Source organism: Cebus imitator, unplaced genomic scaffold (assembly GCF_001604975.1).
Source record: "Cebus imitator isolate Cc_AM_T3 unplaced genomic scaffold, Cebus_imitator-1.0 Scaffold170, whole genome shotgun sequence".
In the NCBI taxonomy this organism is placed as follows: domain Eukaryota; kingdom Metazoa; phylum Chordata; class Mammalia; order Primates; family Cebidae; genus Cebus; species Cebus imitator.
In genome coordinates, this window is record NW_016107485.1 from 810,323 (window position 1) to 835,930 (window position 25,608).

The following is a 25,608-nucleotide window of genomic DNA, read 5'->3' on the forward strand; positions in this document are numbered from 1 at the left end:
TTATGTTGGCATTTGCTTCTGTGGGTCTTTAGAATTTGTTTTCTCCAGTTCATTTAAGTCAGTTACCACTTGTTCATTCACTTGCACTTCCCAAAACATCTCACTTGCTGTTATCCTTTGCCTGTTCTATGTGTTGTTTGGGGTTCATAACTTTTTAAAACATTTTTACTCTCATTTCACCAGGTACTCAGAAAGGAACAGAGAAGTATGTTTCCAATTCACCATACTTAATTATCAGCCTAGCCTTCACTGATTTTTCAGAGCGATTATAAGGTACCCAGGGGCAGAGTTCCCATCTGTCTTGTTCATGTCTCTATATTTCTCTAAAATATAGTGAGTACTCATTAAGTGTGTTCATCAAATGAAAGGGAAAAATAGGAAGAAACTAAAAAAGTGACACAAAAGGACAAAAATCTAGCATTTCACCATGTGGGGGGCAGTGTCTCTATTCATAGCTAACCTTCAAGGTTACTTCAAAACCCTGGGAAAATGTCTGGTAAGAGACCTGATTGGCTGATATCTGGAAGAGAGATTTTAACTTCGTGATAGTGTTTTTAGTGTTACTCTAAGCCCAGGGGAGTTTCTTGAAGCAAAAAACAAACGAAAGGAAAAACGCATTCAGGAAATAATTCTTTGCTAATAAGGATGCTCCTTGAACATTTATTAATAATCCTCTGGATGCAGGTGACATGTGAGTCTTGGGAGTTTCTGAAACTGTCATAGAAAATTCTAAAGGGGAGGAAATTCTATGAGGACAGGGGGTGAGGCTTTATCTGAGACTATGAGAAGAGGAAAACAGAAGGAGAAAAGCTAGAAAAGGAGGAAGAAAAGGAAAGATACAGAGGCAGGGCTGGGAAGTTTGGGGATATACTGTCTATCACAGCTCTGAAAAAGGTGATCTAAAGATAACCTTAACCACCTTCTTTTCTCTTTCTAAACAGGGGTCAGTGGTCAGCAGATGAATCAGAGTCCTCAGTCTATGTCTATCCAGGAAGGAGAGGATGTCTCCATGAACTGCACTTCTTCAAGTACATTTAACACCTTGCTATGGTACAAGCAGGACACTGGGGAAGGTCCTGTCCTCTTGATAGCCTTATATAAGAGCGGCGAATTGACCAGGAATGGGAGACTGACTGCTCAGTTTGGTATAACCAGAAAGGACAGCTTCATGAATATCTCAGCCTCCGTGCCTGGTGATGTAGGCACCTACTTCTGTGCCGGGCAACACAGTGCTCCCCAAGCACCTGCAGCCTGTACTCAAACTTGCAGCTGGGACTGCAGTCTCTATGCTGCCTTCAGCTCTTAGTCCTCTTGGCATGAAATGTGATTATGCATGCCACCTATGACCTTGTTATTCCATTACTCTGTTATTCCAACTCTCCTTTATCCAAGGATTTGTTCCTCCAAAGATTGTGCTCTTTGCTTGATGAACTTGCCCCTGTCGATTCATTTTTAATGTATATAATAGATTTTCTTTGTTATTTCCATCAAGATATGAGGAGAATTGATCAACACACAATTACAGAATATTTTAATAAATATCTCTTAAAACGGATTGATATCAATAAAGAAAAAATGAGAGTCCAGAATAAAATAAATCCATAAGTCTACGGCCAATTTATTCCAACAAGACCATTCAATGGGAAAAGAATAGTCTTTTCAATAAGTGGTGCTGAGACCACTGGACAGCCACAGTTGGATCTCTGCCTTACACATGTACAAAAGTTAACTCAAATGGATTAAAGATTTAAATGTAAGATCTGGAAGTACAAATGCTTAGATGAGAACATAGTTGTAAATCTTAGTGACCTTGGACTATGCAACAGCCTCTTACATACAACACCAAAAAAAGCAACCAAAGGAAAAATAGATAAATTAGGCTTTATCAAAATTAAAATCTTTGTGCATCAAAATTCACAAGATTTGCCACAAAGGAAAATGAAAATATAACCCACATAATAGAAGAATATATTTGCAAGCCATGTATATCTAATAATGATCTAATATCAATAATATATTTTTAAACCCCTGCAACTTGAAAATAGGACAAATGCCAATTTTAAAATGGTCAAATGATTTAAACAGTCATTGCTCCAAAGAAGACACACAAATGGCTAAAAAGCATGTAAAAGGATGCTCAACATCATTATTCATTGGGAAAATGCAAATTAAAACCACAATGAGCTGCCACATCATACCCAGGAGGATGTTAATAATTTTTAAAAAGGGAAGAAGAAGAAAGAGAAATGGAAAATTATGTGTTGATAAGGATGTGAGGAAACTGGAATCCTCATCTGCTACTGGTAGGAATGTAAAATGCTACAGACACATTAGAAAATAGTTTGGCAGTTTCTCAAATGGCTAAACGCAGAGTTACCATTTGACCCAGCAATTGCAGTCCTAGACATCTACTTAAGAGGTCTAAGATATGATTTATTTCATTGGCCAGAACCACATCATATGGCCAGCACTAATTGCAAGGGAGGTTGAGGAAGGGAGCATTTAATTTGTCTAGCCCCCTTCTGAGACATGAAAGATGTCAATTGCAGATAAGTGTTGGGTTAACTATCCAAAAACATCTGCCACGTCATACTAGGTCCTCATTCCCCAGAAAAGATTCTGATGATACATCTTGATATTCTTATTACTGTTATTATCCTAACAGCATGTGCCAAAGGAAGCTGAAGTCTGTTAAGAGCTCTATAGAGCTGTTCAAATGTAGTATTGGTTTTGCTCCAAAAAATATACTGTAGATTTTCTTCCTTGCAAATGTCCTGCGGGAATCAGTAGCTCTCAACAGGCATCAGCTGATGTTTCAGAGGGAAAATGGTACACTGCCCCTGACAGTGATATGGGCAGTTCCAGGCAATTCATAAAGCTAATAGCTTTAAAGTCTCACAGAGAACATCATGTTCTTAAAAGTCAATATGGAATTCACTTCCCTCTCCCTGAGGAGCAGTCCCCTGAAAACCCAGCACAATATTTCCGTGGGTCTCACATGTGTATATGATATAACCCTCAAAATCCTAGGAATGTTTTAATTGAGGTAATACTTTTACAGGTATTTATAGGATCTCCATCACAATTGTCTTACAATTAGGAACTTAAAAAATGGGTATTAGCTAACCACAGATAAACATGTTTTCTTCTCCCCTCCCCATTCCCATTCAGCTGTGTGTAGACAAATCTACCATCTGAACTTTCTCGGTGTTGAAGCTATAGATTATTTTATAGCAGGTTTTCTATTTTATTTTATTTTTAACTTTTATTTTAGGTTCAGGAGTACATACGAAGTTTATTATGTAGGTAATCTGCATGGCACAAGGTTTTGGTGTATGGATTATTTCAACACCCAGGTAATAATACCTGCTAGGTTTTTCAATACTCACTTTCCTCTAACCCTTCATCCTCAAGAAGGCCTGGGTGTCTGTTGTTCCCTTCTTTGTGTCCAGGTGTACTCAAGGTTCAGCTCCCACATATAAGTGAGAACATGTGGTATTTGGTTTTCTGTTCCTGTGTTAATTTGTTTAGAATAATGGCCTTCAGCTCCATTCATGGTGCTGCCAAAGACATGATCTCATTTTTTCTGATGGCTGTGTAGCATTCCATCATGTATATGTACCACATGTTCTTTATTCAGTCTACCATTGTTGGGCATTTAGGCTGACGTCATGTCTTTGCTATTGTGAATAGTGCTGCCATGAACACACATGTGCATGTGTCTTTATGGTAGAACAATTTATATCCCTTTGGGTATATACCCAATAATGGGATTGCTGGGTTAAATAATAATTCTGTAGAAGGCTTTTTAAAGTGTAGGCTAGTATTGAAAGTACAGATTGCCCTATTCATTTCTGTGTGCACTTCTGTTCTTGGCACAAAGAAGATAGTCAAATAAAAATGTTACATGAGAGGCTCAGTGTGGTAACTCATGCCTGTAACCTCAGCACTTTGGGATGCTGAGGTGGGTGGATCACAAGATCAGGAGATTGAGACCATCCTGGCCAACATGGTGAAACCCAGTGTCTACTTAAAAAAAAAAAAAATAGGTGGGCTTGGTGGTGCATACCTGTAGTCCCAAATACTCAGGAGGCTAAGGCAGGAGAATTACTTGAACCCACAAGGCAGAGGTTGCAGTGAGCCGAGATTGCGCCACTGCACTCCTGCCTGGCAATGGAGCGAGACTCCTTCTCAAAAAAAAAAAAAGTTATGTGAATTAAGGTGCAAGATGGTAATTAATTATCTGTGTCTCTGTGCCACCCAGAAATGCAGAAGGAAACTTATAACCAAAAAACAGTGGATAAAATTATCTGACCTTCATGGGAACAGTACAAACTATATTCTTAAGCAGTAATAGAACAAGGCATTAGTTACTTTATTGTGGTGTTGTCAGATTATCAGTCTCTTACTTCATGTTTCTGGGTTTTGTTTCATGCTTAAGATCAGAGAATTAGGCCAAATTATCATTGTCACAAAAAAAGTAGTCTTGGAAACCAAGTGATCCATTACTTCATCTCTACTGGGCAACTCAGCTTTTCTGGAATGCAAATGTGTTTGTCTTCACCTTGAGATCTGAACTTTCTAATTAGTAATTCTTTTTCTTAGTGATTATAAAGATCAAGCAAGAAACTACTAGTCTTCCCAGACTTGGACACTACCTACATAGATTATATGTATTTTACTAAAAATAGACATTCCTAGACGATGACAAGAAAACTATGTAATAACATTTATGGGATGGAATGCAAGCAAAGCTGTACTCCAAGTGTATTAGCGAAGACCAAACTATTCTAACAAATATATGCCAAATGTTCAGAGGCTTAATGAACAAAGCTTATTTGTCTTTCTTGTGAAAATCTGGAGCAGATATTCCAGTTCAGCAGATGACTCTCCCTTACATGGTCTTTGAGGAACTGAGGTTATTCTCATTTGGGAACTCTGCTGTTTCTCAGAGACTTGCCATCATCTGCAGGGTCATGGCCTGGCTATGCCAGGTTTCAGTTAGCAAGGAGACGAAAGCATGGGCATGGAGCAGGCATGACCACTCCCTTAAGAATCCTGGACAAGAAACAATAGAATTACTGACTACTGGAATTATGGACAGCTTTGGGTAGCCTGTTCTTCAATGGTGAGACAATTGTGGAAGTATCTACCATCATTCGTAAAACACGTGGACACAAGTTTTCAGCTATTCTGCACCAGCTCACAAGATGGCAGTGTTCTATTTTGAATGATTCCCATGGGTGATGGAGTGGGAGGGATTTGAATTTGAATAGAACCAAATGACACTTTATTTTTTAATAGTTGGCTGAATAGCCAAATTGCTGTTTCCCTTTTTCTGAGAGAGAGAGAGAGAGAGAGAGAGAGAGTGTGTGTGTGTGTGTGTGTGTGCGCGCGCACGTGCACGCGCGTGCTCATACACATGCACATGCTAGGGGTGGAGAGTGATGGTTCAAAAAGAAAAGGAAGCGCTTAGGGCAGTGAATCACATTTTGCCCAGGAAAACACACTTGATAATTGAAGGATGATGAAGTGTCCACAGGCTTCATTACTGATCTTTTGGCTTCAACTGAGCTGTAAGTAGGGTTACTACGAAGAGTCAGGGGCAACCAGGAAACCTGAGGATTGATCCTCAGAACACTAAGAGGGTAAAGCAGACTTCATTCTGACTTATCTGGGAGCCCTATGGTTTCAATGGTGAATAATTATTACATTCTTCTTCACAGGGGTGAGCAGTGAAGACAAGGTGGTACAAAGCCCTCCATCTCTGGTTGTCCATGAGGAAGACAGTGTAACTCTCAACTGCAGTTATGAAGCAGCTAACTTTCGAAGCCTACTATGGTACAAGCAGGAAAAGAAAGCTCCCACATTTCTATTTATACTAACTTCAAGTGGAATTGAAAAGAAGTCTGGAAGCTTAAGTAGCATATTAGATAAAACAGAACATTTCAGCATCCTGAACATCACAGCCACGCAGACCAGAGACTCGGCCACCTACCTCTGTGCTGTGGAGGCACAGTGCTCCCTAGTCACCTGCAGCCTGTACTCAAATTCTACAGTTGAGGCTCTGCAACCATAAGATGGGGAACTTGCTATGTTGAGCAAGCCCTCAAAAAAAAAAAAAAAAAAAAAACTCTAAGGAAAAGCAGTTATTGGTCAAGACTTTTGTGCCCATGTTGACAATTACTTTTGCAGTTTACTGAGTCCTAATTCAGATGAGTCTTGTCACTGCATTCACTACCTTCTCTGTGATTTTTCTGTGGGATTCAGCATAGCTAATATTTCTAGAGGGTCACTCAGGATACTAACTCCATTACCACACCATTAGAAAGCGAGGTCTTTTATCAGGATTATATGGGCAACTCATATGTGCACTACACATTAGGGAATCTGCCTAACAGCTATGGATGTTTTATCTTCTTCCACAGAACAGATACATTTATAAATACAGTTCTGCCTGTAACATTTTTTTGCTGGACCTATTAGCAAAGAACAAAGGGTAGGAACAAGTAGGTATCATTCATTACCTGATTCAAACAAAAGGTTTTCATTCACAATTTTATTATTCTTACTTACTATCTTCATTTTAGGATCGTTGCCTATGCTAGGCACTCCATTAAAGTGGTGATAAAATTTTTTCAAGATGTTACACATTAATTTGAATATTTAGTACCTTAAGCAGCCTACCAAAGGAAAGGAGTTAGCTGAAGTAAGTTATATGAAGCTAACATAAACTCAGCCTACTTATGTTGTGATACATTCTTTCAATTATGTAATCACATATATAGTACTTACAAAGAGCTTGCAATGGAAGTACTGTTTATCAAAAGCAAGTACTATGTGCCTTGTATTTTGCAAATATCACCTCATTGAATTCTCAAAATAACGATGAAGGATCATCAATATTACTTTCAGTTAACATATTAGGAAATGCAAACTTAGAAAGGTTAAGCCCCCTTCCTCACCCTGTACCCCAGACAAGTAGCTATCAGAATCTGAAATCAGGTCTATCTGACTCCAAAGTCTATACTTTCTCCATTACATGCCCCAGTGTTAAACATCACCGAGGAAAAAATTTACCCACAGTGTGACCACAATTATGTACAAAATATGTAGACAAAATACTGAAATAACATGTGTTTAACATGTAAATAAAATAACATTTACAATAACATGTGAATAAAATGTCTCAAAAATGTTTGCAACAGTATGAGTTATCTTTGAATATTAGATCTAATACTGTTCATTGTTTTGCTCCTTTATAATAATCTTTATTTTTCAAATTATCTACTATTAACTCAATACTAATCATTATTTCAGAAAGAAAAATACACATTTTAATACACCAAAATCCAAGGAGGCTGAACTGTATCATATGATTATTATCTGACACTCATAGTAGCTTAATTACAGTGAGGAATAGACACAACTCTACATAGCCAAATGATATAGCATTAAAACAAGGTTTTTTATTGCTAGCTCTTCAAATCACTGTGGACTAATGCTCTCTTTAATTGGGGATGTTTTAAAGTTACAAGAAGACCTGTTTCTCCTGGCAAGTTATTTGAAGGACTGTCCTATGAGTAGAATGCTTTACTATCCCATCTCTGCGTAGGAGAGTATAGGCAGTAAAGGCTACCTGTGCGTGCTTGTGAGTTTGTTAGAAAAGTCATTGCAAATTGAGCATGGTTTAGGTTTCACTGCCTGGGAAATGGGGAGATAGCCTAAGAAAAGGGCAGCTAAGCATTCAAAGAGGAGGGGAAGAAATGGTATAAAAATTAATAGAACGTATCCTGCCATTTTTAGCCCGCACAGACTTCTGTCCATTTTTCTTTCTCTCCTCCTTTCTATCTACACCAAAACCCAGAAATCACATAGTGGACGTAAGAGGAAAATCTGACCGTCATTTATTTTAGGCTAAAAAATAGAGTGGAAAACCCTATGTAAGACACTTGTTGTTTCTGGCTCTGTGACTGGAAGAGTTTATGATTTAGAAGCCAGAGATGTGGCTGTCTTTGAGGGGAATGTGCAGACGGAAGGGGGAAAGTTTCTTCTTCACTCTTTATTGTTTTCTTTCCTAAGGAGAACCAAACAATTTACACCTCAAAAGATTAACCTCTCACCAAAATAACATGTATTCTAAGACTAAACATTCATTTGTTACAAAAGAAAAAACAAATTTAAGAAACATCTATAACCTCAACCTACAGACATTACCACTATTAACTATTTAGCATTTTACTTTCCATTTCATCTGTGTCAATGAATATGAAAAAATAAGTCTAGAGAGATGTGAGGAATTCAACTTATTTCAAACAAAGAGTGTTTCTCAAAGTCACTGCAAAAAGAGGTGTTTTTGTTCCTTAAAAAAGTCTACATGGTTAAGATCCTCCCACTTTTGACCTGTGAGTTGTGATAAAAAGCTTCCAGAAAACTCACCTCAGTAAATTGATTATGAAATGCTACCAGTTTGAAGCAGTCACTGAATAACATAAGGTCATAAATTAGGAATCCAGAAGAAACAATGAATAGCAACTTTAGCACTGGCTCTCCAAGGTAGCAGCCCTATCCTGTACCTAGGGTGGCCCTTCTGGAGAAGGTGGCTGGTTTGACCTATGACTGATGAGTGTTTTATGTTGCAGGGCCTGGAAGAGAAGCTGGATCAAGCCCCAGGAGACAGAAGTATCTGAAACAGAAGGGAAGGCTGTGCACCTACTTTGTAACTATGGTACATCATCTGGGAGCTATCTTGATCTCTACCTGTTTTGACACTGTCCAAACCAGGCACCAGAATACATTCTTTACAGAGGGTGGGGATACTCTGGAAAAGGAGATGCCAATTTTGCCATAGGAAAGTTTTATTAAAAGAGTACAGCAAATGCAACAAATTTGTACATTGGAAATCTGGTTCCTGAAGACACTGCCTTATATTACTGAGTGCTGAGAGGCACAAACAGAACGCTTCCCAGGGTTGTCATACAAAAACACCAGTGCACAGGAGGAAGGAGAGTGTTTGTTGTAACCACACTGATTTTTTTTCTTGCAAAGACATCATAGTAAGTGGGAGACACTGGATCAGGAGAATTCTGCTTTAATAATAGCTACGTAATAATAATTGTAGGCAAATAGCTTAAGCTTTTAGTGTTTCCATTTTTTTTAATGAGATAGCAACTCTAATTTGCAAGCTTTTATGAGATATGGCTTTAACACTTGGGTTAAATGCCTAGCATGTCCTACATGCTCAGCAAATGGCAGGTATCTTTTCTTACTCTCTGTCTCTCTCTAACTACTTTAACCTCAAAGGAACCTTCTCTTACTATCTGAGAATCTTCTATACACTCCTGCTGGTAAAATAGTAATAATAACCCTAAAAACATACATCCAAGACCTAGATAGAGAAGGCTTCTTTGCCCAGGGATTATTGGTCATTGTTCCAGGCTTTTTGCATGCTCAGCTGGACATGGTGGCTTATGCCTGTAATCCCAGTACTCTACTAAAAATACAAAAAAATTAGCTGGGCATGGTGGCACATGCCTGTAGCCCCAGCTACTTGGGAGGCTGAGGCAGGATAATCACTTGAACTGGGGAGGTGGAGGTTGCAGTAAGCCAAGATCCCACCACTGTACTCCAGCAATAGAGCAAGACTCTGTCTCAAAAAAAAAAAAAAAAAAAAAAGAAAGAAAAGAAAAAAAAGTGCATGCTCAGCAAATGCAACAATTAGAGGGAAAAGGGGCCCTGAGACACTAGCTCCTGAGTTCATAGCCCTGGACAGTTGAGAATTTGTCACAATCTGAACAAGAACAGGAGAGGGTCCCTCACAAGACTAAGGAGAACAGAAGGACATTTAGCATTAGGTGGGTGGTGGAAGAGAACAGAGAATTCTTGGGAAGACTACAACCATGGTCCTGTGTCAGCTCTGACTCCCTAGATGGAGTTGAGAGGCCAAGTGAGGCAGTGGGTCCTCAGCCTACCTGGCAGAGCAGGAGGGCACCTGCCACCTGCTGTACTGGTTTAAGCCACACTCCTAACAGAATCCTATCATTTAATCTGGATCTGAGCAAAGCCTAGCATCTTTGTTTGGACTGGTGATAGATGAAAGGTAAAAGAGGAAGGAAGATTTAGAGCCTTATTCCATACAGCTCCACCTCTGTGGATTTGCAGGGCACCACCCCGGCAGCTTCTCTCACAGGTTGTTGAGCGCCTGTGGCTTTCCCAGGCACAGGGTGCAAGCTGCCAGTGAATCTACTATTCTGGGGTCTAGAGGACAGTGGCCCCTTTCCCACAGCTCTGCTAAGCAGTGCTCCAGTGAGGATTCTGTGTGGGGCCTCCAACTCCTATTTCTCCTCCACACTGTCCTAGTAGAGGTTATTTGTGGGGGCTCTGCCCCTGCAGTCGTCTTCTGCCTTGCCACCCAGGCTTTCTCATATATCCTTTGAATCTAAGTGGAGGCTGCCAAGCCTCTTTCACTCTTTCATTGTGTGTGCCTACAGGCTTAAAACCACATGGAAACTGTGGTATTATGGCTTGAACCCTCCAAAGTGGCAGCCTGAGATGTACCTGGGCCCCTTTGAGTCATGGCCAGAGTGGCCTGGATGTGGAGAACAATGTCGAGGCTGTGCAGGGCAGCAGAGTCCTGGGCCTGACCATTCTCTCCTCCTAGGCCTCAAGGCCTGTGATGCGAGGGACTGCTGCAAAGGTCTCTGAAATGCTTTGAAGCCTTTTCCCCATTGTCTTGACTATGAGTATTTGGCTCTCTTATGCAAATATCTCTAGCAAAAGGTTGCTTCAGTGGCTTGCTTGAATTCCTTTCCTGAAAAGTCGTTTTCTTTCTCTGCCACATGGCTAGGCTGCAAATTTTCCAAACTTTTACACTTTACTTTTTTAAATATAAATTCTAGCTTTAAGTCATTTCTTTGCTACTGCATCTGAGTATAGGTTATTAGAAGCAGCCAGGTCACATCTTGAATGCTTTGCTGTTTAGAAAATGCTTCCACCAGATAACCTAAATTATCACTCTGAAGTTCAAACTTCCACAGATCTCTAGGGCAGGGGCACAGTGCAGCCAACTTTGTTGCTAAGGAATAGCATGGGTGACCTTTGCTTCAATTCCCAGTAAATTCCTCATTTCCATCTGAAACTTCATCAGTCTGGCCTTCATTGTCCATATCACTATCAGCATTTTAGTCACAATCATTTAACCAGTCCCTAAGAGGTTCCAAATACTTGCTCATCTTCCTGTCTTCTGAGCCCTCCAAACTTCTCCAACCTCTGCCTGTTACCCAGTACCAAAACTGCTTCCACATTTTCAGGTATCTTTAAAGTAATGATCCACTCTCAGTTCCAATTTGCTCAGCAGTCTTCTGCCTTGACACCCAGGCTTTCTCATACATCCTTTGTATATAGGTGGAGGCTGCTAAGCCTCTTTCACTCTTGCATTGTGTGTGCCTACAGGCTTATGGGAAACTTGTTCACGAAAACGTAAATATGTAATCTTCCTCATCATTAGGCCAGTCATGCACCACTATAAAGAATCACCTGAAACTGGGTAATTTATAAAGAAAAAAAGTTTTAATTGGCTCATGGCTCTGTAGGCTTTACAGGAAGCATGGTACTGGCATCTGGTTGGCTTCTGGGGAGGCCTAAGGAAGTTTTCAATCATGACAGAAGGCAAAAGGGGAGCAGGCATGTCACATGGCCAGAGCAGGATCAAGACAGAGAGCGTGAAGGGGAGGAGCCACGCCCTTTTAAATGACCAGGTCTTGTGAGAACTCACTCACTATTGCAAAGGCAGCACCAAGTCATGAGGGATCTGCCCTGTGATCCAAACATTTCCCCTCAGACCTTACTTCCACCACTGGGGATTATAATTCAACATAAGATGTGGGTGGAGACAAATATATAAACAATATCAAAATAATTTCTTTTACAAAAAAGTAAAAAATACTTTTTAAAAGAATAATTTTTAAAGATCTGTTTAAAACTAACTTTTAAAAACAATGAACTATGGGAAACTTGTTCACAAATACGTAAAATAAAATATGTAATCGTCCTCATCTTCAGTTTGTGGGAAGTTATTTTCTCACCCTGTTTGTTGCAACACAATATAATGGTACAAGTTTTTACATAGTGAATTACTTGGAGAGGGACTTTAAGATTCGTTAAACAGTTCACACCTTTGAACTGTTTGGAATTGAATGAACACCTTTGACCCATTTCTCAGAATTTATATTAAGGACTAATTTTAAGTAGAAAAAAACCCTCTAGGCAAGAAAATAGTAAAAAATTTTCAACCATTTAGAGGAATTTGGATGGCAGCTTGACTGAATGCTCTACAACCAATTAACGAGCTAACAATACTAAAAACATAGTAATGCCCTTGACACACAGTGAGGTAAAATATAGACAAAGTCCATATAATAAACATTTGCTCACACTAATATCAAATGAACGAAGAACATAAATAAAAACTGTAAGTTTTGATGCAAAAATGAAAGTATAAAATTATTTAGGGTATGTATCTTCCACATTTTAATTTTAATTTTTTCATGAAATAACTATGAACTTGTGCCTACAATAAATAACATTTTCAAAATTCTCTTAGCTCCAAATGTTGTAGCTAGTGGGAAAAAACAAAAACAAAACAAAAAAACGAGCACCCTTCTCAACCCCAGCTTTGTCCCCCTAGCTGTTCCTCCTTTCTTGGACGCTGGGGCATCAATTTTCTGGTTCCCTGCCCCTAAGTCCTCTCCTTCGTTCTTCCCCAAGACCTGCTGACAGAGAATCCACTGAAATATTATTTGTGTCTCAAATCTAACTTTGATATGGGCAATTAAAGAAAAAAATATTTTCAGTTCTCTCCTCTTTTCTCTGTGGTAGGCTCAATAACTAGAAGATTGAGTTGATTGTGCCAAAAATTAAGAATTCTTCATTGACATCACATGGGAAACCATCTCTGGTTTCTCCAGATTAGGTAAAGCTATATGCCTTGTCATTTTTTAAAAGTTGGAACATTACAGATAAAGCTTAAGTCCTCTCTGCTCATGTTTTCATCTGTTCTCTTTTCCCAGAGCTAAATGTTGCTTTGGGATTTTGAAAGGAAATTAAATCTTGGGACCCCAAACTCATAAAGCCAAAGGGAAAAGTTAAGCTGGGAACTGTGTCATGCAAACCCACCTCCCCCTTTCGGTTCCTAAATAAGATGGTTACAAGATGAAAAGCTACATGCCTCCCCCATATTTTGACCACAAGGAAATTCCTAGTATACTGCAAGATCTTTACCCTGAGGTGTCTCTGTTAAAATTTCACCTTGCTGCCCAGCTGCCTTCGCTTTCCGCGGCCCCGGGGCTGTGCCCACCCCTGCGGGGACTCGGACCCGCGACAAAGCCCGGGAGGCGCCAGCAAGCAGTCACCCCCGGCTCCGGCCGTCCCAGGGCCGCGCCGGCAGTTCCTCCTGGACTGATCGGCTGGGAAAGAGGGAGGCGAGGGCGGGAGAGGAGAAGCGCGCGATTCCTCCGCTGCTTGGAGGGCTCCACAGGGGAATGGAGGGAGAAATAAAATGAGCAGTTGTGATAAAAAAAAAAAAAATTTCTCCTTGGCAATGTAAGTTGATAGCTTATCTTTACAGGTGCAGTCACCCGCCTGCCCACCAGACTCAAATGCATATCTTATTGTTCCCCTGCCCCATTTTGTCTATGCCATCTTATGTTTAAAAAAAAAAATGGCGGATTTACTGAGCCAGACAAAGGCATGAATGACTATTTTTCCCTACCCTCCTCTTACATAAAAAATGTGTACTTCTCAATATCCCACTCTTTGCCTTTAAATTTGGAGCCCTCAAAATCATCTTCGGAGAAAGGCATAGACCTGTCTCTTGGGCACACATCCTTAACTTTAGCAAACAAACCCAAAATGATTGAGACCTGTCTCATCATTTTTCTCAATGGAAAGGTTTGTAATTTATATTTTAAACTCTCTATGATTATTAATATGGACATATATATATAGGCACATACTCATGAGAAATATATACTATGATTTTATGGCATTTTTACCTAAATGTTAACATATTATATGTTTTTCTCCACAATTTCCTTTCATTTTACCCAACAAAATAGACTTGAAGACCAGCCAGGTTGATTGATAGAGATCATCTTATTTCCTTTTAATTCTTGTAAAGTAAATCATTCTATCAATATGCTATATTTAATAATGCTGATAGTAACAATACTATTTCTCCACAAGGCAGAAAACTAAGATTCAGAAAGATTAATTTGCCAGGTCACATAATTAGCAAGTGGCAGAATGAAATCAAATCTCCTGACTTGAAAAAGTTCTTCTGATTTTCTCATTTCCAACATGCATAGTGGCAAGAGAAAGGTTTTCTTCACAGAAACCTAATATCCCAAGAAAATTTGTTTATAGGACTTCTTATGCAAAATACTTCTCACTTGGCTCTGTTCCTATGGCTATTAGGCAAAAATAAAAATAAAAATAGTGAAAACCTCTCTCTCCCATATTTTGAAAATTTTTCAATGCAACACGACAGTCATTGTTGTCCATTTTTTCCCTCATTTCTTTTTGCCAACCAAAGAAGCATATCTCTATTTTAATGCTCAACAGTGGGGGATCAATCCTGATATTTATTCTCTAATAAGGAACAAAACAGGCATACATTTGAGATAACTGTAAAGAGTCAGGACATGATAGGGGGTCTGTGTGCTATACCCAGAAGCCCGGTTTCCAGCTCTGTGGCTGCAGCATCACACAACTCCAGTGATCTGCATGAGGCTGGCTGCGCACACAGAGCTGAGCCCTGGGCTTTGGTAGAACGAGACACCTTTTACTCAGGGAGATGAGAAGGCCTGTCAACATGTGCTGCCCCACCTGCCGTGGTCATTTGTGGCCTCCATCCTTCCCACTAGGCAGTGATGGACTGAAGGAGGAGACACCTGGGACGTATCCAAAAGATACTTTGGGCCAGGGGCAGAAAAGAAGTAATAGAAGCCAGATGGTGTTTTTTATTGTGGTCAGAACAATCTTCTTAGGACATGAGGGTTTCTAAACAAAGCTCTTCAGAATCAGCTCATTGTGAGTCACAGGTCATATCTGCCCAGTTCTCTGTCACTGTTAAGGATCAGCAGTACTCAAAAGTGTCATTCAGTCCCAACATGGGATCTTTACACAAGAAGGGGAGCTTGGAGCTCTGACATGCAAAGACTTTGCAAATAGCTCAATTTCTTTTCTTTCTTGTTTTGGGCAGCATTCCAGTGAGGAAATATTTTACCTGATTTCTTAGAGGTTAGGAGCATCCGGGAATGCAAGGAATAGAAAATGTTCTGTGAACATGCAAAAAGCTGCCAACACTGTCATTCTCACCATCTCAGTTGTAAGACCAAGAGACTCAGGACACAGTGTTGTACCCGAGACTCACCTGCCACAGGGACTGGGGGAGACCCACAGGCCCTAAACTGAAAGGATTTGAGCCTGCGAACAGCATTCATGAAGTATGGACAGGAAACAGGTTACTGTTGCCAGAAAAACTCTCTCAAAGGCATTCATTGAGCAATGCTTTCAATCCACAGTCCTTAAACTCACTTTCTCCTTCAAATTTTAGCAGTTAACAGAATAGTACTTTATTTTAATCTAATTATTTTTCTTTTTTTAAACTTTTTATTTGATATACTTCAAATTATAAAACAATGCTGCTTATTGTAATAAATGAGATAATAAAAAGCTATATAAGAAAAAAGTTAATCTCACCTGCTCCCTACTGAGGTAAATAATATTAATAATCTGATAACAGTCCTTTCCCACTTCTGCTTATATAAATATAGGCTAAAATGCCTCCTAGTGAAACAAGTCTGTTAACAAATGTGTGGCCAGTTGGAATTTTTCCCCTGAATCACCTTTTACACCTTTGTCCATTTTTCTTTTAGGTTATTTGTTTCTGATTTAAAAATGTATGCTAGTGGTGTCAATTTTTTTTTTCACTTCTCCAGTCCATTGTTTGTCTTCTGATTTTGTTCATAGCACATCACATGGTATCCTTTGCCTCTAAATATACTCTAAACTGTGTGTAGTTAAATATGCCTGTCTTCTTTATAGCGTCTGTATTTCTACCATACTTAAAAATAATACAGGTTTATATAAATATTCCCAGATTCCTAGACAACATTTTATCATTTTGCTTTTTACAATAAAATCGTTCATCCATCTGGAAATTGTTTTTAATATATGAAATCTATCTTCCACTATTGAAATATCTTTACTGTATTTTATGTTTCTTAAACATAATCAAATTATATACATCCATATTAAGAACTTTACCTGTCCCCAAACATTACAGAATAGTGTAAGAATCACAGTGGAATTGGGTACTAGTGAAATTAATCACTAAATTCTCCAGTGCCAGTTTGAAAAAAGAAGTTATTGGCCATTCCACTGGGGTGAGAAAGGCCAACGAGTCTGGCTGACATTAACTAAGGAGAGATTAAAGGATGGACTAAAAGCATAAAGCATTGACCTCTTGGGGAAATACAAATCTTGTGCAGAAAGAAGAAGGTGCTTAACTTATCCTACTCAATTCCTTTCCTGTATGACCAGAGGTGCCTAGCCCAGCTTCCCTCTACTCCACTAAGTTGAGGAATAGCTATTATCACGTGTCTGGAAGATAATCAGCTTCTGAACTGGCAGATCATCTCTGGTTCTTGTGGCAAAGACACAGGCGATTCAACCGCCTTAGCCTCCCTAGTAGCTGGGATTATAGGCGTCCACCACACCTGGCTAATTTTTGTATTTTTGGTAGAGACAGCATTTCACCCTGTTGTCCAGGCTGATTTCCAACTCCTTGGCTTAAGAGATCTGCCCGCCTTGGCCTCCCAAAGTACTGGGATTACAGGCATGAGCCACTGTACTGAGCCTTGAATACTATTTTCTACCATACCATTTAAACGTCATTCAAATTTAATATTTTCGACAAATTTTGAAAGAAGACAATCAGGCAAATTTCATTTCAGTCAAATAGTCCCTAAACGTATACATGCTGTGGCTGTGCCTTCCTCAACTTTGTTTCCCTTCATCCAGTTAAGACTTGGTTGTGTAGAGTTAGGGGCTCCTCAGGTGATAACATTATAAAAGGCCCTGACCCTTGTCACCAGAGTACTCACTAAGAAGCCCCAGTTGGTAATAAAAGTGTTTGACATCCTTTAAGCATCTCTGATGCATAATCCCACCAGCAGTTAGTGTTTTTCTTTCTCCACATTGATTATAGATCGTTTGCTTTTCCCTGTATAACTGCAAAGGTGTGTATATTTGAATGTATGTCTGTATGTTGCTTGGGTTGCAGGGAAGGAAAGAGTAGAAAAAGGAGTGAGAGGTGGTTGTGATTGGCTGGTTTTTCTGAATACAAATAACTCTATGCTTTTCACCTCTAGTGAATATATTAATATCTCAGGATGGGAGAGATAATAAATAACACCAAAGATCTTCTTTAGTGGTCCTGTGGCTTCATTGAAGGCATACATAGAAATGTTTCTGAACAGGGGAAAAGCCAAATACAATGGGTATTCCCAAAAGACTGAAGGAATAAGAGCAAGTTGATTCTTCTGGGGTTTCCAGGAAAGTTGGGAAAATAAAACGAATCATTTAGAAAGTGGAGAGCTGATGCCTGATCCTCTGTATTTGTTTCTCTCTAAACAGGGAAGAAAGCCAGTAGAAAGTAGAGCAGAGTTTCCAGTCTACACGTGTCCAGGAAACAGAGGTTTCTATTTTTGACTGCAGTTACACAAGCCTGTTGATTTTTATGTTTCAGACGCAGTGCTATGAAAGACCTTGTCCTTATAGTTTTCATTATTTCAGAGATAAAATGGAAAGCAAGAGTAAGAGCCCTAATCACTAAGAACATGGCTTAGCTCTCTGCAGATCACAGACTCAGCCACCAGCTTCTGCCCTATAACGAGGGAGATGCCCCACCTTCAGTCTGTACACAACCCCACAAAGGAACCACTCATTCATTTCTTCTAATCAGCATGAAACGATGTTTTTTATAATTATTATCTGAGGCTTTTCTATTTCCTCATCTCTACCTATTTTGGCAACATAAAAATATATTTGGGCATGGGCATGGTGGCTTACACCTGTAATCCCAGCACTTTAGGAGGCTGAGGTGGGAGGATCACTTAAGCTCAGGAGTTTGAGGCTGCAGTGAGTCATGACCATGCCGCTGCACTCAGCCTGGACAGCATACATATATATTTTAGACATTATGCTATATATAAAGAGCTTGTTATCTAATACACAAACTATCTCTCACTGTATGTAAGCTTTATGGAGATACCATTTTTTTTTAACCACTAAGCACTAACCCAATGATGATTGAATAAATAAATGACTGGTTATATTTATACCCATGTGTAAAGGCAAATATATGGTCAATGGTTAAAATTTGTTTGTAAACAAATTTTAGCTCACTATAAAAAAAGAACTAGCAATTCAAGGTCTCCAAAAAAGAAGCAGACTGCTTTAAAACATAAAATATTCCTCTCTACAGGAAATATTCGAAGAAAAGTAGAATGTCCATTTTCCACTAGTGACATTGCAGAAAAATTACAAAATGATATGATTTTGTGCAAAACTTAAAAATGTAAGTTTTGTATGGGGGGAAAATAGCGTCAAAGAACAGAACAACCAAAGAGCTTGTAAAATGCATCATGAATAAAAAAAGCTACTTCCAGCTTAATGGAAATTGGATTTTGGATTTGTATTTGAAACATGTGTAGGATTTAAAATGAGAGAGATGGTAAGAGAATACCTGCCAGGCAGGATAAACTTATCAAGGGCAATGATCAAGAAATAATAAACAAGAAGGGTTTAGGAAATTAAAAGTTTTCAAATATGACTGAAAGAGCCAATTTTTATTGGAAAATGCTGTGAGATAAGAGGGAATGTTGGCTTGAGGCAATTGTTAGTGTAAGAGGACTGCACACAGCCCAGAACTGGGTTTCTTTCCAGACAAAGAGAAAACATGTCAGGAGATTATCCATCCTTACCATCAACAACATTAAGGAATATCTTGAAATTGTTTTCAAGAAAGAGTTATTAATATCAATCTAAATTTAAACTGTTAAATAACATCAAAGATTTAATTTACAAGCACATTTCTAAATGCACTGAAAAATTATGTTTTCATAATAATTGATTCAACGGGCAGATAAATTTCCTTTTCCCTGAGCAATTCTCCCATCAATTAATAGCCCTTATTGAAGGAAATGAAAAATCTAAACACTTTCCCAAATGTGTTGTAATTTCCTGATGACTTTCCAATGTGAATTTGCTTAGGGGTAAGGATGGGAACACTAATAGCTTCTCTGCACTCAACCTCATAAAGGACAAACTTTTAAATTAAATAATACAGACCAAACAAATAAAACAGAGCTACATTTTACTTTGCTTTACACTTTGTTCTCTTCCTTGTCTGGCTGCAAAAATCTTTGCATGATTTTCATTGAAAATAACTCCTTAATTGATATGAGATTTTAGTTATCCTGGGACCTATCCAGGCCTGGTTTAGATATGTTCCATAGTCTCCCCTGCTCTTCAGGGTACCGAGTTGTCATAAGGATAAACCAGTCCTTAGACATTAGGGCTAATTTCTAATTTGCCCCCTGTGTCTTTCTTTTATCATCACAAACATGTTTGGTGTCTAATTTGGTTTACTCTTAGAAAAGCATGGTTTGGAGTACATAAAACAGAATTGTTCTTCAGGCAGCAACATGCTAAAGTTTTGCAGATCTTGTAGCTTTATTATTCTATTAATTGATACGGGTTTTGAGAATCATCGAGCACATTATAAAGTAGACATCAACTCTATAGTAAAATTAAAACAGTTATTCTGTCTTTTGTTGTTGTTTTCACATCATTCAGAAAGAGAAAAGTACTCTTTAAAATTAGAAATAGAGAACAACAAGGAAGAGAAATCTATTTTGCTAAAAAAGAGATTTTGGTAATATTATTCAATGAAAGATGAAGTGACAGACGCGGAAACTTCTAGTCAAAGTTTGCAGCTTTTATTTGCATTGAATATCTGTCCAAGATGAATCATCCTAGAAAAGCAGTCAGTGGATTTAGAATAATCTCACTCACCATTGTTTCTGCCAAGGAAAGATTTTCTTGGTGCAGAATGTTGGGTATTCATATGGGTTCTTGAATGGGTGGAAGAGACAAAGAACAATTTAAGAGAAAGAAAGGAGAAGAAGGAATGGATTCATGAGCAGAAAAGATTTGTCCTCAAGGGCACATTCAAGATTTGCTTTAATCTGTTGTATAACTGAAATTTTAAACAGTTCTTAGTACAGGTTCACAGCATCTGAAAACTAAAAACTATTGTGGAAAAGATGCTAAGCACAAAGATATAAGCACTAAGTGAGCATAACTGCTTTACAGAGTTTCATTTCAGTGGACATGTGCCATTTTCTTTCTTTTGTTTTTCTGCCTAGTGCAGCTGCCACATATTCAATGCACAACTTTACAGGACATCATTCACATCTTAGTAAGAGTTGGAGAAAGACAATGTTGAGATGAAGAAAAGCAGATTTCCAAGAGCATCAGAGCCTATAAATCCAGCTCTGACTTTGCAAACGTCAAAATATTCTCTTTCGGGATCAAGCCAGCATGAATTGAAATTCTGTCATTTACGGCCAATAGATTCCTAATTATCATAGACAAAAGGGAGGGGGATAATTTTGGTTCTCTACTATTTTATGAGCTGAATTTATGCTGCACAGAAGCATTTTCTAGTCAAAGTAACTAGAGTTATGGAAAGGAAGCTAATCATTAGACTACTTTTATTATGGGAAATAAGAGCCATATTAACCCTATGTGTGTTTTATGAATTTCAAATTGAAAAAATTTTGGTAACTACTAAAAATGCATAGCTCTGCCATATAGACATGAGAACTCTTTTTCTATTTTTACCTTTTTTCCACTTTTGTTTCTATTTTACTTATTTTGCTTGTTTCACATTTTTGCATATTATAATATCACTTAGAGAGTGCATGTATTGTAAGAATAATTTTATGTTCTTTTATTCTCATTTTTAAATTAAAAATGTCTTGCATTTATTTTGAATTGTCCACTATACCACACAATAGGTATACCATCCTTTATAATTTGCCTGTTTGGGGATATTTTTTATTATTTATTTCTAAATTTTATTATTTTAAATAGCATTGTGGTAAACATTTTTAAAGACACATTTTAATTTAATTTTTTATCATTTCATTCAGACAGCATCCTAGAACTGGAATTAGTGGTTCAATGGGTAAAATAGCTTATACCCTTTTAGTTCCTTGTCTCTCTTAATAACATAACACCTTTTAAAAGCTTTCTAAATTCACTATTTCTACTCCCTCACCCTTTCTTACTCCAAACCCATTCCAGGCAGATTTGTATCTCTATCTTTGTATTGGAATCACTTTGTTAAGGTCACCAATGACTTTCATAGCCTCAAATTCAACGATCCATTATCATGTTTTTTCTTATTAAATTTCTCAGAAAAATTTGACAGTTTGGCTATTCTCTCCTTGAAACATTCTCTCCTTATCTCTGCTTGAATTTGGAGATGCCACACTTTCCTGGTTTGGCTTCAACCTCACAAGCCACTCCTCCTCAGCCTCCTTTTCTAGCTCACCTTCCTCTTGCTTACTTCTAGATACTGTGTTGTCTCAGGGCTCAACTCTCAAACATATATGCCATCTGCATGCACTCTCTAAGTGATTTCATCCAGGAATATGGCTTTAATTACCATCCATACATTGATGACTCCCAGATTTATACTTCCATCCAACCCTCTCTGTTGAAAGCCTAGCTGATATATACTATAATCTATATAACATCTATGCCAAATGTCTGTCTGGCATCTAAAATGTAAGATTTCCACAACATGCTGTATTCCCTCCCTTAGGCTTATTCCTCTCTCTTCTCCATTTCAAGAAAACAGTGCGGTGATATAATTCACCTATTCACTACAGCCAAAAATACTAGAATCTTCTTTAACTCTTCTCTTTCCCTCACACCCCACATTGTCAACTAACTGACCACATAAGATTTATTTTCTGTCAGAAAAAATAAAGCCTGACTTCATTTTTCAATTCAAATAAGAATGTTACATGATGCGTTCCAGTAACAACCAACTCATTTCATAATTCTAATTCTAAAGTAGATAGTTGGATTTGGTAAAGAACCTTGCATTGAGGCTTTCACCAGCTGAAATATATTTGTTTTGCAATATATCTTGCTTAGCTGTTAAGGGCTCTCTGTCAGAAGCCGGAAGATAATAAATTGTCTCTTTATTTGGCACCTTGGGGATTTTTTTTTTTTTTAGCACCCTGGAACAATGCACCATTCTGGATGGTTGAGATATATACGTTTCTTGAAGGGGCAGGGGGGAAGGGGGAGGTTGGAAAAAGAAACAAGAAAGAAGCAGCATCATGACATCAAAACCCTTAAGCATGTTCTAGAGCAGGCTGGTTTTAAGAAAGTCTTCATTTGCCTCAAGGTACATGACCCCAGTTTAATGACTGTGGGACTAAATGGAACACTATCATGGTCACATTTGTCACAAGCAAACTTGTATCTAGAAGAAATACAAGTTGTTCCTGTTAGAACAAGGACTTACTGGAAAGTCATTTCCCACCAATGATTTGAGATGCTGTTATTATCATACATGAAGTTCCATATACAATTAGGCCATATTACAGATTTGCTATTCCATTTAATTGACCAGTCTGCCTACCCTTAATTTTCACTTAAGAATTTTCTTTCTCTTTCTTTTCACTTTGTCCAACAGAAAATATGCTCTTTTCTTCTACATTTTCTTTTAACTGTTTTTTGTTTTGGCATACAAATGACAGGAATTTTTAAAATGTTTATACTGTAGCCAGTCTTTTGGTAGTGGTCTTTGTGCTCTTTTAGGTTTTCTGATGTACAATAATTTTATCTACTTACATGCAGATATTTTATCTTTCTTTTCAATTCTTGTGCTTCGAATTGTTTCTCTGGGCTGACTGCATTAGCGAGTAGCTCCAACAAAATGTTAGATAGCAGTAGAGGTAATGGACATCTTTTTCCTTCACCTACTTTAATAGGAAAGCCTGCTGGTTTGGGGTGATGGTGTATGCCAGTTTTATGTTAAAGAATTAGTTATTAGTTTTTATTTTTCAGTGTTTAACATGAATCTGTGTTGTATTTTGTCAAATTCCTTTTCTGCACCAATAATCACATGATTTTTCTTGTTAGCTTTTGTGTCAGTTGTTAAGCTACTAACTCTTACCTACAAATGCTTAGCTCCTGTACCTCGCTTCTAGAGTAATAGCTGCTGATGTCAATCATGCACTGCCCCCTAGAGCTAGTTGACTGTTTTTGGGTGTGCCTTTCTTATCTCTCCAAGTGGATAATTATCATATTCTATTTTGTACATTTTATTAAACATCTCCACAGGATTAAGTGAATTTAGTGAAGTAATGACACTCAACATTTATTGTTTAGCTGCCACAACCCCCATCCAACATTGCTCAGGAAAATTGTTAATCATCTATAGCTAGACATATACCTGCTAGTACTTACCTAGAATGTTGAAATCACATACCAGAGACAGGAGAGAAGAAAAATTCCAAGGGGAACTCTCATGTAAATGCTACTTCTTCCAAGCAACTAAAACAGCTCCTCTATTCTTTTCAGGAAAAAAAATCCCCTGCTTTGAGGACATTCCTGGTATCTTCATCAATAGAAAAAAATTTGCAAAGAAATCTAGAGGTTTTGTTAGCATTTTTGTGGTTTCAGACTTAATGTGATGTGAGGATGATCTGATTGGGAAAAAGAATAAGGTTCCTAAAAAAGTGTACCAATTTACAAATAGCCAGATTCTCCAGTGACCACTTCATGTGTCTGTTGTTTTTTCTCAAGCAGAAATGTGAAGACAGGAGAAGGTAGAGTCCAGTCTTACCCAGCCCCTGCAGGTCCAGGAGAAAGCTAACTCTAGTCTAAGCTACAATAACAGGGTGCAAAAAACAAACAAAGAAACAAAAAGTACTAAGATAAGTAGAGTCTCCTTGTTTTACATAGTTTCATACATAAAGAAGAATGGAAGAGTGATATCCGCAATTAACATCAAAGATTCCCTTATTCTTCACAGGCTCAGTGTAGAGGCTCAGACACTTATCTGATGACCACAGAAAGAAATGAAGAAAAGAATGAGGATAGATTTGCCAGGGCCAGGGCTTTACCCAAGAAATATAGCTGAGAAAATGTGGGAGGGTTATAGGTAGGCGCCTAGGCTCCGCAAGGTGAGAACTGGATGCAAAGAATAGATGAGAGCTTTCTTCCCTATCCTCGCCTCATCTTGAGTCCCTAGTCATTGCTACAAGTGCAGGAGACCATAAAATAGAGTTTCAGAAAACTAATATGTAAAACACAAGTTATTACCAGAATGTGCACGGGAGCCCAGAGTTAAATATAAAGCACTTGGATGTCTGCAAAGGCACTAGCATGCTCAGAGTTAGCCAGCTGCTAGACTACTTTCTCACACCTGAAAAAATCCTAAAAGAAAGGATACTACATTTCCCTCCTTTGTCTTTTTGCGAGAATTTGGAAAAGGTCTAACTTTTAACTTATTTAAATCTGTTGAGATTGAGACATATAATAGAGCTCTGAGAGGAAAATAATCAATTAAGGGAAATAATCAGGTCTTCTCCCAACCTATTCCTACCCACCTCAGAATGTACTACAGTGCCAAAGAGGCAAAGAGCCTGCATATTTCTTTAAAGGTGAGGGGAGTGAGAGAGTTTCAGGTGTTAAGGATTTTCAGACAGTCTTATAACTGGGAAAACTTTCCTTTTAACACTGTTTGCTTTCTTTCTTTTTTTAAAAAAATTTATTTATTATACTTTAAGTTCTGCGTACATGAGCAGATCGTGCAGGTTTGTTACATAGGTATACATGTGCCATGGTGGTGGTTTGCCGCATCTATCACTCTGTGGTCTACATGAGATATTTCTCCTAATGCTATCCCTCCCCAATCCCCCTACCCTCTGTTATTGCTCTCCTAGACCCCACTCCCCAGGCCCTGCTGTGTGATGTTCCCCTCCCTGTGTCCCTGTGCTCTCATTGTACAACACCCACTTATGAGTGAGAACATTTGGTATTTGGTTTTATGTTCTTGTGTCAGTTTGCTGAAAATGATGGCTTCCACTTTCATCCATGTCCCTGCAAAGGACATGATCTCATCCTTTTTTATGGCTGCATAGTACTCCATGGTGTATATGTGCCACATTTTCTTTATCTAGTCTATCTTTGATGGGCATTTGGGATGGTTCTAAGTCTTTGCTGTTGTGAACAGTGCCTCAATAAACATACATGTGCATGTGTCTTTATAACAGAATGATTTACAATCCTTTGGGCATATACTCAGTAATGGGATTGCTGGGTCAAATGGTATTTCTAGTTCTAGATCCTTGAGGAATCACCACACTGTCTTCCACAATGGTTGAATTAATTTACACTCCCACCAACTGTGTAAAAGTGTTCCTATTTCTCCACATTTCTTTTTTTTTTTTT

General features: G+C 38.4%; 1 long non-coding RNA gene and 2 gene segments (V, D, J or C); 2 read left to right on the top strand and 1 right to left on the bottom strand.

Annotated features, from left to right (window-relative positions):
- The first annotated feature begins 451 nt into the window (after window positions 1-451).
- Window positions 452-1,589, top strand: LOC119473609. The segment is given in 2 exon segments: window positions 452-691; window positions 942-1,589. Coding segments are annotated over 2 exon segments (411 nt in total).
- A 3,849-nt stretch (window positions 1,590-5,438) lies between these two features.
- The window catches only part of LOC108315321, a 307,441-nt gene continuing 287,271 nt past the window's right edge, over window positions 5,439-25,608 (top strand). Inside the window, 2 exon segments of the C gene segment in view lie at window positions 5,439-5,576; window positions 5,727-6,007. Coding sequence covers window positions 5,525-5,576; window positions 5,727-6,007 — 333 coding nt within the window.
- Window positions 5,894-25,608, bottom strand: part of LOC108315341 — a 271,354-nt gene continuing 251,639 nt past the window's right edge. Inside the window, exon 3 of the long non-coding RNA XR_001829886.2 lies at window positions 5,894-6,005. This is a non-coding gene — a long non-coding RNA (uncharacterized LOC108315341). The remainder of the gene's footprint in view (window positions 6,006-25,608) is intronic.